Source organism: Apteryx rowi, unplaced genomic scaffold (genome assembly GCF_003343035.1).
Source record: "Apteryx rowi isolate R43461 unplaced genomic scaffold, aptRow1 scaffold_324, whole genome shotgun sequence".
Lineage (NCBI taxonomy): Eukaryota > Metazoa > Chordata > Aves > Apterygiformes > Apterygidae > Apteryx > Apteryx rowi.
In genome coordinates, this window is record NW_020449686.1 from 1032586 (window position 1) to 1051039 (window position 18454).

General features: G+C 42.1%; 1 protein-coding gene across 1 annotated transcript in view; it reads left to right on the forward strand.

The window, feature by feature from the left end:
• The window catches only part of AATF (apoptosis antagonizing transcription factor), a 55724-nt gene that overhangs the window by 16949 nt on the left and 20321 nt on the right, over nt 1-18454 (forward strand). Inside the window, exons 5-10 of the mRNA XM_026071329.1 lie at nt 2800-2914; nt 3263-3467; nt 4214-4378; nt 5128-5211; nt 16270-16337; nt 18303-18383. Coding sequence (XP_025927114.1) covers nt 2800-2914; nt 3263-3467; nt 4214-4378; nt 5128-5211; nt 16270-16337; nt 18303-18383 — 718 coding nt within the window. The remainder of the gene's footprint in view (nt 1-2799; nt 2915-3262; nt 3468-4213; nt 4379-5127; nt 5212-16269; nt 16338-18302; nt 18384-18454) is intronic.

Sequence of the window (18454 nt, forward strand, 5' to 3'; positions counted from 1 at the left end):
GATGAAGGGAGACAGGAGACTGGGAAGAAAACAGTCCCTCTTAGATTAAATGTGAAATGGATAGGGCAGGGCTGGATGGGAGGAGGGCAGGGGAGGGTGACACTTGGCTTGTGAAGTTGAGTTTACAGCACAGTTAAGCACCCAACAGTAACAGTGAGAATCCTATCCAATAATGCTATTAAATACACAAGAATTGAAAGCATGGAAATTACCCAGCTGTAAGAGGCTCATGATGAAGTCAGTGCCTGGAATAATTAGCCCTCCCACCTGGTTAGACACATGGACATTGTCTTCCCTGCCCTCTCCATCCCCTTCACTCCAAATAAAATTGCTTCCCATCCCCACTTCTGTTGGGGTCCGTATCTCCCAGCCTGGGGGAGCTTGAGCCTGCCTTTATTCCCTGCCTGCTCGCGGTGGCCCTGATACACCCCCGAAGAGCTGGAGTGCTACTCCAGTTGTAATTGGCAGGATCAAAGCCGCCTGGGGTGCATTAGTGCTGCTGCTGGAGGAGAGGCAGCGGGTAGAAAATAAACAGGTTCAGAAGCTCTGGGGACGTTTGGCCGTGTTACAGGCAGTGGGAAAGATTTTGCTGCTGTAAGCTGTGCACTCAGGTTAGGGCAGGGGCACTTTCTTTTGCAAATGATGCTCTAGCTTCAGGCATATACTACAAATGCATTTTTAAGGGCTTTTGTCTATTTGTCTCTTAGAATTGTTTTGATGCTAACACACGACTGTTTTACAAGTATGGCAAGCCTAATCTRTTAATAGGTTTATATAGAACAGCTGTCAGTGTATCTATAATGAACTGTGGATGGTGGGAGGATAAGTCCAACTGCTGATCTGCAACAAAAATCTTAAAGTGTCTTCTCCTTGACATTCCTGTTACTGAGGTCAGGCCATAATTTATCTGAAGATGGTGACAACTGAGCAATATCACAGTGGCAACATGTGAGAGATTGAGACCTCTGTGCTGATTTCTGCTTGCGCTGCCTTTGTCTGGCTGATGAAGATTTGCTGTTCACTCTAGCCATGATCTCTATGTCCCCCATTAAAAAAAGAAAAACAGGTAGAAAAAAAAAATCAACTGGGCAAAAGTCCCCTCCATTCTGTTACACTAACTGCTAAGGAAGAAGCAGGTTTGGGAGTTAACCGAAATAGCTGCATTGACTTCCCATCAGCAGAGAAACTGGTGGGGAGTCACTGGGTGAGCCGTGGGGAGCGTCCCACCAGCACAGCGCTGCTCCAGGCTCTGCCCTGGGCCCTGTTTGCTGTCAGCCAGAGCTGCTCCTGCTCTGCAAGGATGCGTGTTTTGGGTGTGTGGGGAGGGAAGCAAAGCCTGTACGAGTCCTGCAAGAAAACAGATCTTGGTGTGGTGTGCTACTTTGATCCAAGTAGTGCATTTTCTCCCCTTTCTGTGGCTCCTCTCTGTAAAAATAGAAGGCAATATACTGATGTCACATGAGTGTAGATTAATCTTTGTAAAGTTCAGTTTAGGTTTTTGGGTAGAAGCGTGCTAAGTGTTTTACCTTTAAGAGCTGACCCTGTGATCGATGTGTAGCAATGTACGAAGGGAGAGTTTGTGTAGGCCCAGACAAATACTTGTTTTATATCAGAGTGTTCTGCAGGGAGGCTTGTTGGTTGCCACAAAAAAACTACTTTTAAAGAACAGATGCTGCAACAGTGTGTAGTTAACCCTTCCCTGTGGTCAGCTGAAATTGTATGTCCTTTGAGAACATAAGATCATCGTAACAGGGATCATTTTCTCTGCATCTACATACATACAGAAAAATTGTCAGCTATGAAAGCTTTTGGATACACAGTATCAGACCTACCTTCAGGAGTTGTGTCTGCAAATACCCTGGAAAGCAAATGCATGGTGTGAGCATTAGTTTTAGGAGGATGAGTATTGATCCTTCTTGGGCACCCCTCCACCCCAGTCTTTTCTTCACTTTATTTTTAGCGTGCCCTATTGGTAATCTTGAAAATGGAAGTTCTCTCTTTCTAAGAATCGGTGAACCTGCAGTTCTGCTTTTCTGATCGGAATCCTCTCATTAAACTTGCCAGGTCGTTGTTTTAAGTTTCCCCCATAGATCAGATCTTGCTACATTTAATTTTACTTACAGTCTAATTTCTTATACCTCCTGCGTGGTGAGCACAGCGGCATAGAAACCAGCAATAGTCACAGCCCTGCAGGAGTTCAGTTTTCCTTCTTGCCCTCCCTCCTTCTGCTCCCTATACCATACACATTATGAACAAGAGAGAAAAGTGAGAGTGCAAGTTTAGATGGGCTGTATGTATATATGTTTTCCCTTGTGCTGATTCATGCTATTGCTCAGAAGCTGGCCTCCACTGCAGAATGTAGTGCAGGAGAGAAACGAACTAGTCAGCAAAAAAGGTTGTTGTCATATGCATGTGTCATCTGACACTTCTGCACACATTACTTGCTTCTTCAATATGCTAATCCTTTAGGATCTGTAGTCTGAATGTTTGTCGATGAAACATTAGATCAGTATACTCCCAAGGTGGGGCCAGGCAGATGTTTAGAAGGCACTCCTGCCTCTCCTCCTCCCTCTTTCGTAAAGTGTTCTTTCTCAATGTGCTGTTGTTTGACATTAACAGTTATAAATCAATCTGAAGTTAAAACCACATCTCTAACTGGTTAGAGAAAAACATTTAATGAGACCTGCAGTAGCTGTGGCAGAAATGCAGGTTCAAGATGAGGAACCAGGCACTGCAAAGCTAAGTCTTCACCAAAAGCAAGTATCAGTGGTAAAATCACTGGTGTCTTTTATTCTGCAGGTTATAAAGCCCTGAAGGCGTTGCTGAGAGCATTAGTGGACCTTCAAGATGAGCTGCTTTATCAATACCCAGGCACAAGGCATCTGGTAGACAGAAAGCAATCAAAAATTGAGAGGTGAATACAAAATAAGGCAAGACCTTTCTGAGTTCTTTGGTCTCCAGCCCTTTTAAACAGGAAAATGTGCAGGCTTCCTGACCATACTCATTCTCTGCTGCTCTCTCAGCTGCTGCTGCATCTGGGTGACAAATGCTGGATAAATGGCTCTTTGAATCCCTCCTGCCTGTATGGAAAGTCCATTTTGTAACCTTTCTGAGAGTGAAGAAGGGGCTAAGCTRTGGGGTTTTCCACATAAATGCTACCATGGGGTGGAAGGGGCATGAGTTTTAGTGGAGGAGCAGTTGAGAATTATGCATGTTGCCTCAGAGAGCTGTAGGGTGTTTAGTCTGTGTATTTTTGTTGTAGTGATGATGAAATCCTCAGCAGTAGTGATGAAGAGAAAGTGGACGAGGCTCAGAAGAAGAGGAGGAGCCTCCCCAAACGAAAGCTAAAGATGGAAGACTACCCGGAATTTGTGGCCAAGCGGTTTGCTGACTTCAGAACGTATCGGAACAATGTCTTGCAGAAGTGGCATGACAAGACAAAGTTGGCATCGGGCAAAATGGGAAAGGCAAGTCTTCATTCATGCATGCTGACGTACTTATCATTTAGCAGAGATTTGTGGAACAGCAGTTTTCTATCATGGATGTTCCAAGATAAGCCCAGAATTACAGCAGTAAGAATTAAATACACATGTACACATTTTTCCCAACCTTAAAGGAGTTTGCAGAGAAGCAGCCCTCAAATTTCAAAGGCATAAGCTGCTCTCTTTTGTTTTGAAGGACAAAAAAAAAAATTCTTAATGGCAAATGGTTTTCCAAGGGTTTTTTTTCCRCCCTTTTGGATAGCACTGGTACTCTCCCAGCTAGCCATCTCAGCACAGCCACCCTGCAGGAGCAAGAAAGCTCTTTGAAAATGTCACTGTTGCTGATCTACAAGCTGCTTGTATAACAGAACTAGAGACTTTTGTGGTCCTCCTCCTCACTGAAGTGTACACTTTAATTCAGTGGGTAATCATTTCACCCTAAGATCCAGGGTCTCCTAACATGTGTAAGTTAATATTAATCACTGAGAAGTTTATCTGAACCAGAACAGCAAAGGCACTTTATTAAGCCAGGCCTCAGGTTGCCTCAAGTTGGGAGAGGAGGGAGAGGGCGAAACAAAAAAAAAATCCCTGCAAAAATCCCTGCAACAAACCCCAGTCCCCCTCCTTCTGGAATGCTGTCTGCTTATCCACTGACATGGAAAGATAGAGGGACATTGCTGCCTTGAGGAAAAGCTTTCTGCATTATCTGACACTAGTTAATGTTGTTGCAGGGTTTCGGTGCCTTTGAGCGTTCAATCTTGACTCAGATTGATCATATTATGATGGACAAAGAGAGATTACTACGGCGGACACAGACCAAGCGATCAGTATATAGAGTGCTTGGAAAGCAGGAACAGGAATCTCATCCAGTCCCTGAATCTTTGCCTGAAAATTCGGTAAGGGTATTTTGTTTATGTAACTGATCCTGTAGAAGCAGTCAGACTCTGCAAATCAATTAGTTTGAGCTTTTAGCAGGTAATATTCTTGTTTGTGAGAGATTTATGAAGGAGATATGAGTGTTGATTTTATAATGTAATGGATAAGATGATGTGAACACTTTAATTTTTTTTTTTGGTGTTTGCAGTATCACCTGTGCCAGTTCTTGATAGTCTTGGTGTGGGATTGTGCCGCTCTTGTGCCATAGGCAATGATGCACTCACTAAGTCTGCTTTTTGAGGAAGCGGCTGCAAAACTTTCTTTACTCTGGAGTGTAGAGTCCTAGGCGCAGAAAGTCACTTCTAAGATCATACTGCATATAACCTGCAGCATATGCAGCATGTATCTGCTATTAATTTGGTATTTAAGAATGAATAAGCACTCAATTCTAGGAGATCATGTAGAATTATGCACTTGCAAGATATATTTTTGTGACTACATTGAAAAAAGAACCATAATGTTTTGCCAGAAAGACTTTGTACATTCCTATTCATTTCCTAGTAAAGGAATCATAAATCTATATTGGCATTGGCAGCTTTTCTGCCTTGCCTTTAAGTGTATTCCTAGTCTTTAAAAGCTTGTTATGATGGGAGCTGTTCTCTAATCCTTCATATCTTTAAGTGTTTGTAAACTGCTACGTATGATGTCATCAGGATTAGGTACAGAAACATGCATGTACAAGCGTTCAGTATTTTCTTTGTGCTCCTAGGAAGTCCTCCCTCAGACAGATTCCAACAGGCACCTGAAGGACATAGATGAAGAGATATTTGATGATGATGACTTTTATCACCAGGTAGGTGACAGTAGATCTGCGTTGGAATTACGGCTCTAGTTTGTTTTTAATACTTAGAGTTAATGTGGTCAGTTTCTAAATCTCAAAATTTCTCTGGCCAATGAAACTCAGTTATTTGACTTAACACCTGAAATCTCTGTAAGTACCTCAAAGTTTAATTCTCAACTTTCCATATAGGGCTGTAAGAGCTCAAATCTGCATTGTGTATGTAGACTTACCGACTTTGCGAGGGCTGCTGAGTGAGTTCGGGCTGCAGGATAAGGTCTGTGTCTGTYGTTCTTGTTGGTGAGCATTGCTACACAAGAGGAAAATTACTGAATTCTCTAAAGGTGACTGTTTCTCCATGGGTAGAGTCCCATTATGAAATGACAATTCTAGCAGATCCTCAGAAGTGCCTAAGTTACTCTCATCTCAGCCCAAATAATCCCATCTACCAACAGACTGAAAAAGCTGTGGGACTTCTGTAGCGCTTTTTTTTTGGAGTTATGCCAGCTTGAATTTAGGCCAGTTATTCCTTTTTATTTGCAAAATTCTTAGAAACAAGGAATCTATCACCAGCATGTTGAGGCTGCAGCTAGGGAATCCTTGTGTTTGTGATTTGGTTATTATGATAGTGCCAGCTTCATAAAATATTGAAATTGCAGTATGTTGAGGAGTGTGGTTTGCTGTAAGTCCTACCCCAATGTACAAAAAGACCTACTTCTGCTCTGACGATACAGAGAGAGTTTTAATATCAGGACTAAATAAATATAATGATATCTTTAGAAAGCTGGACATTTCTAATTGGAATAGTTATTGGAGTGGATAGTAAAGTGTTAGGGCAGTGGAAGAGAGCTGTTGCCATGTGACTGTGATCTGATAACTGATTTAACCAAAAACATTTGAATGCTTTCAAAATTTAGGATTTCATGTATGGAGCCAGGACAAAAGATGTATTAAATTGGTAATTTTTTTCTGTGTTTTACAAATAGGAAACACTCACCAAAATTTAGTGATGCCTTTTTTTTTTTTCCCCCCCCCTCTCCAAGAAAGTTTTCAACACACTTCCAACCCTACTGTGGTTGAAGTCCAAAGGAATTTTTACAGTAGACCTCACCTAATGCAGAATTAGGACAACGCTAAAAACTCATTGAACATTTAAGCTTTGTAAGGAATCTGCTCAAGGCAGCCTGCCTCAGAGCTGGGAATGTACTCCAAGCTCCCTCCTCTCCAGGTCTGTGTATTTACTGTAAGAGCGTCTCTGCTAGTATTGCTGTGAATTGAGCAGCATTTCTGGGGGAAGCGAGGATGCCGGATACATCCGCATAGGCTTCCAAGTGGAGATGAGAGAGTGCCGTTCTTGTTGGCAGCAGTGGTTGATGAGGTTAAATCTGATACAGCACTGAGGTAAAATTTGTGATCCAAGTGGATCCAGCTTTGAGGTCTTAGTGGACTGTAAGAACAGAGAAATTAAGTCACTGTAATAAAATAGTGAAGTGTTCAAGGAGAAATAGCTGTGATTGACAATCCTTGGACCTGTACAGTGAGGTACTTATTGGCCATGAAATGCTAGATTTTTTTAAAGAAAAATAACAATAGATGAATGGCCCTTTTTCCCTACTAATAACTTTAACTTCGATAAATTCTGATTTCACAGTTATGACTAGTCACAGCTTAGCTTTTCCCCTCACTGGTTAATTGGGGTGCTGGGGTTAATCTAAATTAAAACTTAAACTAATAGAGGTCATTGAGAGAAGAGAATCACCTGAGTAAAACAAATGGGTCTGCCAGGCACAACTGTATCTTGGCCATTTCCCAAGAGGGAAGTGGCAGCAAATTGGAGTTGTTTCAGCATTCTGCAGAGGTGAATGATGGGTGACACTGGTTTAATGTAYGGCATCTCCGGAAACGTTCCAGATTGCATTACTTGCGGTACCAACTGCTGCCACCCGCGCACACTGAATAGGAGCACGACCAGCCAACAACATCTGGCAGCACAGCAAGGAATGGGTGCAACTTTTGAAACCCCATAGACTCTAAATATGGTACTTAGCCTGGTGGAGGCTTTAATCACTTACCACTGCTTGGCAGCAGGCTACGACAGCTTATCCTAGCCTCGTACATCACGCACAGACATCTGCTGAGCCGCGAGGCAGCTACACATTCATTTTCCTTTCTTGCCTTTTTTTTCTTTTTTATATCCCTCCCTTCCTCCCTCCCTCCCTTCCACCCTTCTCCTCTCCTCCCATCCCCAATATGCTTCTTGGGAGAGATGATCTGTAAAGATTACCGCTTCATTGTGTGCGAGTAATTGTGGGGATGCCAGCCCCCTTGACAGACACGGCGCGGCACCTGTTCCCCTGACCTGCTTAATTTCTGCTCTTGAGTGGGATTTGGCTGAGATTGGAGCCACAGCCAATTCAGTGATAAGGCTAAAGAAAATGGCTGTATGTTTTCTGTCACCTCCCAATTAAATTGGTTTCATAAAGTGCTTTCCTTTATTTGTCAGGGTGGTAAGCTGAAGCTGAACATTGCATTCAGAAAGGGTAGAGTGCATTACAATAGAGTGCTGACAATACAGTGAATGTGTTTTCTTTCAGATGGGTCATAACTGTGCAGCTCTTCTGTGTGTGTGGTGTGTGTATGTACATACATAAATAAAATGTACAAAGGGAACTGGCTCTTCAGAAGTAACGAGCAGCAACAGCTCTGATTATCGGAGCTAAGGTTGCTCAGAAGCTCTGACCTCTGTGCGTAACACTTATTGCAAAGTATATGGTACCTTTCAATAGGTACTTTTCTCTTTGTATTTAAATTTAGATCCAGACTTTTTTTCATGTCACTTTTCATTTTTCTAAATAGCATTTTATAATAATTAGTTTATGTTGATTGGTTATGATTTATTAAAGGTAAAAATTCTGATAAAGAAGGACATGAAAAACCAACTTCCTGTATATTTCAGAGGGAAACTGAGCAACTAAATATGAGTGTGATCTGATGAAAGTGTATAGGTTTGTGACAACAGGATAACTAACTATACTGTTTTGTTATAGTTTATATCCAAAAAGTAAACAGACTGCAAGTGAACAGACTTTTACTGTCCAGATCTTGGTATTTGATGGAATTCACCATGTAGTGCTGGTGGAATTTTAAGAAGATTCAGGATTTAACTCTGCTCTGTCTGTTCATCCCACTTTGCCTTTTCTCATATTCCTCAGTTGTTTTATAAGWAGTTATAATTTTTATTGTGATGGCCCATGTTGAATGGTAACATAAAGCTGAGCTGAGTAATGCAAATGAAACAGATTTTTATTTAGGTTCCACTGGATGAGAATAGTTTAACTGTTTCAAAAAGATCCTCATTACTGACAACAGTGAGATGCTAGACTCCATTTCCTTTTCTTCTAAACTCTGGTTCATACATGGTTTTAAGGGAAGAAAAAGGCTTTTTATTTTTAGAAGTCATATTTACGTGAATTCATTACAGCCAATATTGCAGCATTAAGACTTAAAATTCCAGCCTGCTACCAGAGAGCTGCTGGTCTGACATGCTACACTGGAGACTTTATTATTAGGTTGAAATACTCCTCTAGTAAAGGAGAGAGTTGAAATTGGTTTATTTCCAACAAGAATTAGGTTAGCGTTCATATGCTAAGCGATCCATTGGTAGCAACTCTTCCCAGAACAAATGTTCATCATTGGTGGCAGCAGGTATGCCTAAGGAGAATTAAGAATATACATAATCTCTTTTTTTCCCTGCGCTCTTGCTCCCTCCTCCTCCTGGTTTCAGTTGTTTTGTATGCCGTCACTTTTTATAATAACTCACCGTCATTGATCTTGTTTGCGATCACCACAGCTTCCAGAAATGAATCTGAGTCGGGGCGGATGAGGGACATGCGAGGAAGCCCCGAGGCGTTCGGGCGCAGCAGTTGTGCAGCGACGCGGGCGGGCATCCCTCGGGGCCAGGCATCCCTCACCGCTGCATGACGCTGCAAGGGGACTGGTGGACGTCTGGGACGTGCTCCCCAGGTGGGCGCATTTAAATAGCGAGGGACTGGCTTGCTCCATTCCTTTAGCTATACCGCAATTATTTTAGCAAAAGATTTGGTGCTGTAGAAAAGTTTGATTTTAGGACTTGTAACTTTGAGGGCTGCCGCTGTGTACGCCTGCACACTCTGTGTGAAAGATGTGTGTTTAAGAGCAGGTGAGAGTTCTCGCTGACTTTTTTATGTAGCTTCTTGTCCAGAATTCCTACTTTAATCTGAGTGACCACAAAATGAACTTCCAACCCCGACTCTCATGTAAAGATATTTCTAGCTATTTATTTCTCTTCTGGGTTGTACRTATGTCTAAATACATTGTATGGCTTTTTAAAAAACTTAATTTTGGGGTAAATTTATCCTCGTGTGCCAAGCAAGAGTAGGGGTAAAGCAGTTCCTGGGCACATACTGTGTTTCTCTCTCCAAGGTATTTGATAATGCCATAAACAAGTAATTACTAATCCAGTGAACTATTAAAAGTCGATAATGGTGAAGAATAGAGAGAAGACTGGCTTTCTGACAAGCTGGTTTACCTTAATTAAACTGGTGAGTGATTAATATGGACAGCTGATCTTGTGGCTTTAATTAGATGCATTTAGAGTTTTGTGTGAATAAGAGATGACTCAAGCCATCCCACAGGTTAATGGCAATACAATACTCTTATCACAGGCATGTATCTTTCAAATGGCTGGGTAGATGGTTAATAACACGTTTTAAAGCTTGATTTGAAACTTCTCTTAATGGGTTATTAGAAAACAGGCAAGTCAATGCCTGTTATATACAAAACTGAATTTCAGTAAAATATTTTCAAAAAGAGAGACTGTCCAGTGATTTCATCCTGCAGTTTAGATATTTACATTACAAATAGATTACAGAAAGTTAAGTATAAAAAAAGTTTCAAGGTGATTTAAAAATAACATATGAACTATAGTCTAAATTTTCTCTGGTGTTGCTAGAAATCCAAATGGTGTTATGCCACTACTGAGGGGGCTTGAGAGAGGAAAACAGACCTCTTGTTGCCTCATCCAGGCAGAATGCAGTGTAAAAGATATGCTGAAAGGATCTTGAAATAGAAACAACCTTTTGTAATTTACAGTTTTTAATAATTGTACGGTGTATAAATATGAGAAAAGGAAAAATTAATGTGATTTACCATGTCTGTCCAAAGAATAAAGGAGAAAAAAAAAAAGAAATTAGAGAGTGTTCAAATCACATTTAAAAAAATGCAACTTTGTCAACTTCCTGCTCAGGAGTGGAGTGATTTTGCAATTTCACCAGGAAAGAGGAAAAGCAGTTGGTGTTCATGTTCTTATTTCTTTGCTTGAACTTGTCAGGTCCCACTCAGCTTCTCTCTTTTGTTTCCCAGAGTGATTTGGTTAAAAAGCAACTGTTTTTTAAATTGCTAAAAGGTGATTTAAAAATCACACATTTTTCCAGTGTGACATGTAATGTTGTGTCTTCCTGAGACAGGATAAACGTAATTTGCCTGAGTTTTTGAAAGGATTTCTTGTTAAAAGGTAGTGGGGCACAGTGAGTAGACCTTCAGCTGCAGTAATTGTTTGTTTACTTGCTGTAGTAACAAATACACATTCAGCTGGAAAAGTCTACCTAGGCAATTTGCAAATATTTTGGAGTTCCTCACTAATAAACTGAGAATTTTTTTAGCCAAGGAGTGACAAAATGTTCTAGTAAAGGTGAACAGCTGTTGGTAAACCCAAAGTCCAAGCTTTCACATTTTTTCTCATTATTTAGGAATCCACGCATGATTGAATCTTTTTCTGTTGCTTTCAGCAAAAGGCTTAGGTGGCAGACGGTGCATGAGGTTCTGCTTTTTCATTGTTTTGAAATGAACATTATCAACCCCTTGTTTGATGATATTATTGGTGCAGGAAGCCCAGTGTGACTGTTGTGACTTCCTCTCACCGTGATGGTTCGGTGACTGGGCTGAGACTGTCTCACCTTTTCGCATTCACTGCGTGACTTGGTGATTCAAGGGCAGCAGTGCTGCTTGCACGATGCCGTAGGTGGCTTCGATGCAYGATAGCAGAAATGACCTATGCCTTTACTGGCTTTACTGAAGACTCTAATAACAGAGCRAAAGTATTTATTTTGTCCCAATTATATTTCTAAGCTTTGTAAACAAAAGTCTTTCCTGTGATACACTATAAATCAGCCTTTGCAGTGTACTGATTTGAATCAGTCTTTGAGGGTGAAGAAAAGTGAGCCTTTTGTCAGTAGGCTTATATCAGCTGTATGTAGGTCTTTGTCTCAACTGGAAATTTGTCGGGGTCTGCAAATCAGAAAAGGTCAGCAACTGTAGTATTAGAAACACTGATACATAGTGCATGAAAATGAGACCTAACTGAAAATTGACCTCTAAAATGAGAAATGAATCTCTATTATCCTTGAACAACACCCTGATGACATTTCTAAATCCCTCTAATTTTGTACAATGTACTTTGCGTGCATCTCTTTAGCGTGCATCTCTTTAGCTAGCATAGCAAAGGAGTCACTTTAAGGTGAACTCTTTGGAAAACACGTCATTGACTTCAGTGTGAATTTTAACACTGGCTTTGGTGTTAGCAGAGGTAGGTGAACGCTCACTGCTTTTGAAACTCTTGCCTTCAGACACATTGCATGTGTGTCTTGCTTTGCTCTTTTGTTCGCAGTTGCCGATTTGCAACTTGCACTGGGAAATATTTTCAGTTTCCAGGAAATGTGCCCAGAACGCAGAAGGGAGTAGGAATAGTTCCAGGTTCTGTTCCTGGCCTACGTTTATTGCACTTACTATTTACCCTTGGCTGGTTTGCATGTAGCTTATTCTCCTGGTCACAGCTTTCGGTGGGAGCAGTTTGGAGCCGGTGGTTGAGCTGCAGACTGTTGGACATGGTTGCACTTAGCTGCAGGTAGGAGGTTGTGCATGTTTGCATGGAGACTAAGGTCAGGTTTGTGAAGTTCAGGGAAGATGTGAAGAGGTGAAGGAGGGAAAGCAAAAAAGGATAGGTTTCAAATCAAAGCCTTTTGATGCTGAAATTGCCTAACCCAAACTCTGTCTTCACACATCAGGGCTTAATGCTGATAGTGATTTACTTACACTTCCTAGTTAATAATTAGACATTGGGAGACACCATATATCACTCTTAATGGAATATATGGGGTCTGATGAGAGTTTTCTGTTTTGTCTAATAAATTTTAACCAGAATCACCAAGCTTAATGAAATATTACAGCCTCAGAAGTGTTTTAAGTCTTGTGCTGAGAAAACAGTGTTATTTTACTCAGTAAATGAATTTATCATTCATTCTGTATCCTGAGCCCTTGCTGGCTCTGGAGCATGGGCTGAGTGCAAGATTGTGAACTAGAAAGCGGAAAAACTAATCAAATCCTTAAAGACCAAAGGCAGCGAGGCAGGTCTAGACTGACTTTTTCAGTGGTAGCCTCTGGCTACATCCACTTTTATTTTAGTAACCATTGTTAGCATGATTTATAACTTTAGCTTTAAGATGTACACTATTTAGATGTAATAAGATGCTTTGCAGCTTTTATTTCTATTTCCTAATTTCCCTCTTGTCCCTGCTCTTTTTTTCCTTCCTCCTCATCTTTGTCTCCCTCCCCCTTCACTCCCCGGCACTGTTCCCAAGCTTGCCATTGCCACTGCACTGAAAGAGCATTTCACTGTCAGCCCTAAGGTCAACAAAACGGCGGCTGCCTCAACTAATGGCTGATCTGCTGGTGGCCCGGTTAGTTCAGAAGAGTACCGTGTGCAGGGTTTCGTCTCGTACTGTTGCACAAAGCTTCTCCCTGCTAATTCTGGTGAGAGGATCTTCTGTACATGGAGCTGCCCCCCAGCAAATAATGGGATCCCTGCCTTGGCCTGCGAAGTGGCGCACAGTTCAATTCCTCACCCATCGCAGCCATCAAGTAAAACACTGCCTTGCCAAAAGGAGAGTGGTCCTGTCCAACAAACTCCTGCCCACTTCCCAAGTACAGCAGTAGGAACCTGCCCTAACAAATGCACCTTGTTCTAGCCAGGGTGGACACAGCCGTAAGATCTTGGTGGAACTCTTTAGTCTACCAGTCTTTGGATTTGGTGAGCCACAAGGAAGAACAAGTCCTGCTGAAAATGTCTTGTTGCTTAGTTCTTTAGGAGTTTTTTCCGAGATGACAAAGTAGAGCTCTCCAGCTGATCATGTGTGCTGTAATAGGGTCTGTGTTAGGAATCAACCAGACATGCTGATCAAGACTCCTGGGAATTGAAGTAGTTCAGTAGCAAAGTCTTTGTGCTTGAAGATCAAGCTGGGTAATCCATCCCAAACAGATCTAGGATGCCTGGTGGCATTACTGTGTTCTCATGGCTTAGCCTCTGCCACTCCTGCTCAGCAGTTTTCTCCATGCATTGCACGAAAGAAGCAAGATAAGAAGAGGCAGTAAACATGTCTTACTGCTGGTACAGGATGAAACTGCTAAAACTTAGCTGCACCATTTCTTGCTGCTGTTAAAACTCTCCCTCCCACCTTGCTTTTGACAGAATATTGACTAGAAACCAAGATCCCATTTCTGCTTAGCCTTAAGGGCAGCTGTTTGCCGAGTAGCAGCGTTACACAGGTTTACTGTGTCGTATGTCTGTGTAACACTGGATTTGGATCTTGTATTTAGCTGCCAGAAGTGACTGTGATGAAGTGGGAGAGATAAACTGATAGATTGTGTGCCAGAAAGATGTTGGGAATCAATCAGATAAACAGGGCAGAGAAATAGCTTGCTGTTTTCTAGTGATAATAAACCAGTGGCCTCTGTTCCTGAAATTTTTAAATGTAATTGCTGTGGTAATAATCTCCAAAAATAAGCAAATAGGGGGGAAAGAGTCATGGGAGGGTTTTAATTATGTTCTTCCTGTTCTTTTCTTCCTATATGATATATGCTTTGAAGGAGGGGAAAGATGTGGATAGGTATAAATATTTCCTCTGTTGGCTGAGTGTCTTTAATATACTTTTTTTATTTTTAAATAAAAGTGATACCCATCTACTTTTATGKTATTTTCCTTTCATGGGGTGCTTGCCTTTTTTTCGCCCTCATTTCAGTAGTGCACTTAGTGATCAAGAGCAGCAGGGGTCCRCTAGTCCCCCACGGCGCAGTGCCCCAGGGCAGCTTCTGGGGGGGGGGAGGCCACGCTCGCCAGGAGCAGCCGCGGCCCCCCGGGGCGGTCCAAGGGTGGGCTGCCTTCACAAGTGCCGTCGTCTCACTTGAGCTGGCATTTCTGTTCCCGCATTGCTGGCTTCCAGTTGCTGCCAGCTTCTTTCTGGTCCCTTGCCTTGCCTATGCGTGCTGTCTTTGGCAGGTGAGGGCAACAGCCAGGACCATGGCTGCTCCCCAAGCCTTATTTTTCGTGGCTGTTGCTGTGCCATGACAGACCGCTGCAGTCCAGCACTCCTACATAAGCAAAAATACAGGTTAGAGGAAGAGTGCCATTCCTCCTTTCCCAACTCCAGCATCGTCGTGGACCTTGTGGGGCTCTGAGCTCTGGATCTGGGGCTGTTTCAGGTCCTTTCTGGACTGTAGCTTCTCTAGTCAGTGAAATGACGATGTCTAAAAGTCTGTGCACCTCAGTTTGGGAGGATTTGTGTTGTTTTCCGTGTTAATGTGTTGGCTAATGCCCAAGGCACACTGTGTACAGTTTGCAGTGAGTGGTGATAAACATGCAGCACTCGCCAAGTATCCGGAAAGGCTGTTCGCAATATGCCCTGGCTGCAGCAAGACAAAAGGACAAAACCCAGCCCTCAGGACATGGAAAGAAACAGAAAAGCCTGCATGAGCACTCCTGCTCTAGCTGTAAAAAGCATTTTGCYGGGCTGTTCCTCGGAGCAAACGTTATTGCCTAACAGTGCTTGATTTCTGTTTTGTGAAGTGATTCAGTCCTCCCTTTCCCTCGAAGTGTGGGGTGAGGCTTGGGGGGGCACTGGTCTCACTGTAGCTCTCTGGAGGGGGGGGTTCCCGTGTTGCATCTCTCGTCAATGGGAGTTGGGCCAGTGTCTGAAAATTCAGGCCTTTTTTTGTCCTTCTGAAAGCCAAGGAGTGGTACAGGTCTGGGAAGTACTAGCCGAGTCTGTCAGTCTGCGACTCTGGGTGAGGAGCGGCTGCCTYGTGCGTGAGGCTCAGCGGCCAATTCAGGTGCAGGACCCTGTGCCTGGCCCTTCTGAGCCGTGTTCCCCATAGGGACCGGTCAGGCATTTGGCCTCTGAGGGAGCTGGGCGCTTTCCTCCGCCTTCCTGGTGGAGCTGCCGAATGGTGGGCCTATCTAGTAATACCTAGGAGCTACCCCAGCTGCCTCCTGGCAAAGTTGTAGCTGTTATTACCATCCAACTTCACTGTTAAGCCCTTCTGAAAAATAGGTGCTGACCTCAAAAGGTGACTGCAGGGCACGGCACTGGTGGCTTCTGGTCCTTTCCGGTTGCTTAGGCTTTAGGTCATCACTTTGCTTTCTCCGTGTAGGACTGGTCGTGCTTGGACCACAGTGCTGCTTCATTGTGCCCCGCTGGCTCTGCATAACCCTTTTAGATCATGAATGACATGATGCTAAATGTCACCTATATAAACTGCGATGTGTTGAAGGGAAGACTATACTATTCCTCGATCCATCTGAAATTAACTTGTATATGGTAACTCGTCCAGGCAGCCTGCAGTGTTATGCTCCAGTCCCATGTTCTGCGGGGGCTTTTGTGGAAGAGGGGGACAACCTACATAGGGTTTTGCCTCTTTGATTGGACCCTTCTAGAGCCATTGGCTCTGCTCTCATCATTCATGCGTCATTCATGCACCCTAACCCTAACCCTAACCCTTGGAGAACTTTTCTGTGAAGAGGAAATGTTTAAAGGCTTTTGGTTCTTGGCTTGGGGTTTTCAAGGAAGTTTCAAAAAATGTGGCCCACAGATTGCTTTGGGAATCTGGCAACTAATTTCTTAAGTCTTCTGAGAAATCCGTGAACCTGTTTGCATTAATCTCCTTTTACCGTACTTTTAAATAAGATTTTTGTCTTTCTTCTTCTAGCTCCTTCGAGAACTTATTGAGCGTAAAACCAGCTCATTGGACCCCAACGATCAGGTAGCAATGGGCAGGTAAGCAGGAAGCTGTCTGCAACATCACTAGCTTCACCCCAGCACTGCATCCCTGTCCAGAAGTGCGCAGCTACTTTTGGGGTCCCAGTCCTGTTCACTGTAGAAGCCAAAATTGTGAATGACACTTGAGAAAACATCTGGGTGTAATAAATTGCATAACAAGTGATTAAAATAATATGACATTAATCAAGTGAGTCATTCTCTGTAGCACATTCCTTAGTTATGGATCACACTGCCAGAATCTGAGTTTACCAGACTTTGGACATTTCTGTCTTTCCGTGGTTCATGCAGCATGCACAGGAACAAATACAAGGGCGTCTTGCCCTACTCTAGTAAGCAGGGACTGGGTGAAGTGACCACCTGCTGCTGAAATTTGGCATTTTATCATTATGAGCTCTGATTTGTCACTGTATTAGGGGAGCAAACTTTCTGTAGTGAGATCAGTTAAAACAATTCCTGTGTATACTTTCTCCCTGCTGCAAGAAAAGATACAAATACAATTAAAACAGCATCAGGGAATGTTTTCTTCCTGCCAAAAATAAAATATAATTCTGTGCAGGGAAGCTCTTATTTCTCACTTTAATTCTATGGTTAGAAAATAAAAAATATTTCAAATACCACTTAATGAACAGGATACATTTAAATAGCTGTGGGCTATAATTTAGAAAAGCGTGAAAGCAAAGGAAGGTTGAAAATGCTGGAATAGGGCTCTCCACTGAAAAAGTGCTATGGGTGTGTGTATGGGGAGGGGGAGAAAATGCATTAGGAAATTTTGTGTTGGTGAAATAACTTTTATTCTTGTAAAATATTACCCAAATTTTAGTGCAATGTGTCAAATTTATTTTGTGTATGTCTGGAATATTATGGAAAGCTATTCACTATAATTTAACATGATATAGACAAAATTACATTTAAGTGGTGATTACATTGTACATTTATCTGACTTTACAATAAAATAGATTACAGTAATTAAGATTATATTAAGATTGCAGTAATTGGATTTTGCTAGATTTTTTTCCCTGATGTCGGGTTTTCATTGTATAAATCAGGTAAGATGATGCTCGTTTTCGTAAAAAAAAAAAATATTTATAACTAGCAGAAGTTTTCCCCTGCTGAAAACTTCTTTGGCTTGATGAAGTTTTCTGTTTGAGAAGTTGAGCTCTCCCTTCTAAGTACAGGTAGGGATCAGACAGCACTTTCTGAAATTGTTTATTGCTTTCCTCTCTTTTTTTAGCTTTGCACAGTAATAGATGGAGCATTATATAGGGCTTCTTGCTGAGATTTGCCAGGTTTAATAGTCAGAGGTAGTGGAGAGAAATACTTGCTTCTAATTTTCAATATGCTTTGCAAAACTGAGGTAGGAAATAAATTGAGAGCATCTACTGTATCATGGTAATTCTGTTCATGAAGTTAGCATAACCTGTCTCATTTAAAGAATCAGTTTAAGATGTGGCAGACCATCTCTTCTGTTCCRGGCTTTCTATATGCAAAATAGAAGTCGTTCTAATAATCAATGCTGAAACAGAAAAGCAGTACCTTTAGAGACAATTTTACAGATTTTAGCATTTGGTAAAGATTTTCTTTTTGATTCTAAAGATTCTTGAAAATTATCAGTAATCAAAATGGATAAAAATGGAGCCAAGCTTGTGTCCTCCATGGGTTTCCCTGCAGATAGAATATTCTCGGTGATTAGTGATCACTTCATTGGCATCAGCTGGTCTGGTCTGTGTTTCACTTTGTGGCTGGAGTGAGGGAAAGTGCTTATTATTGAAATACCATATTCTTGGAGAGAAGCAGTACCAAAGGTATTTGGAGCTTCATACCTGTTTTCCTGAGGTTCTTGGTGTCCTTCACTTTTCTAGCTGTAATAGGTAGGACTGGGAAGGGCCTTAAGGTCCGATGTACCTAATGTGTATTTGTCTGCTTGTTTTAACAATCATTTAACTATCACTTTGCTTTCCTCAGACAGTGGCTGGCCATCCAGAAGTTACGAAGCAAAATAAAGAAGAAAGTRGACAGAAAAGCCAGCAAAGGAAGGAAAATCCGGTGGGTGACAGTTTGCGCCAGAAACCAAAAGTTTGGAGTTTTGGTAGATAAAATCTGACCGCCCTGTGCTT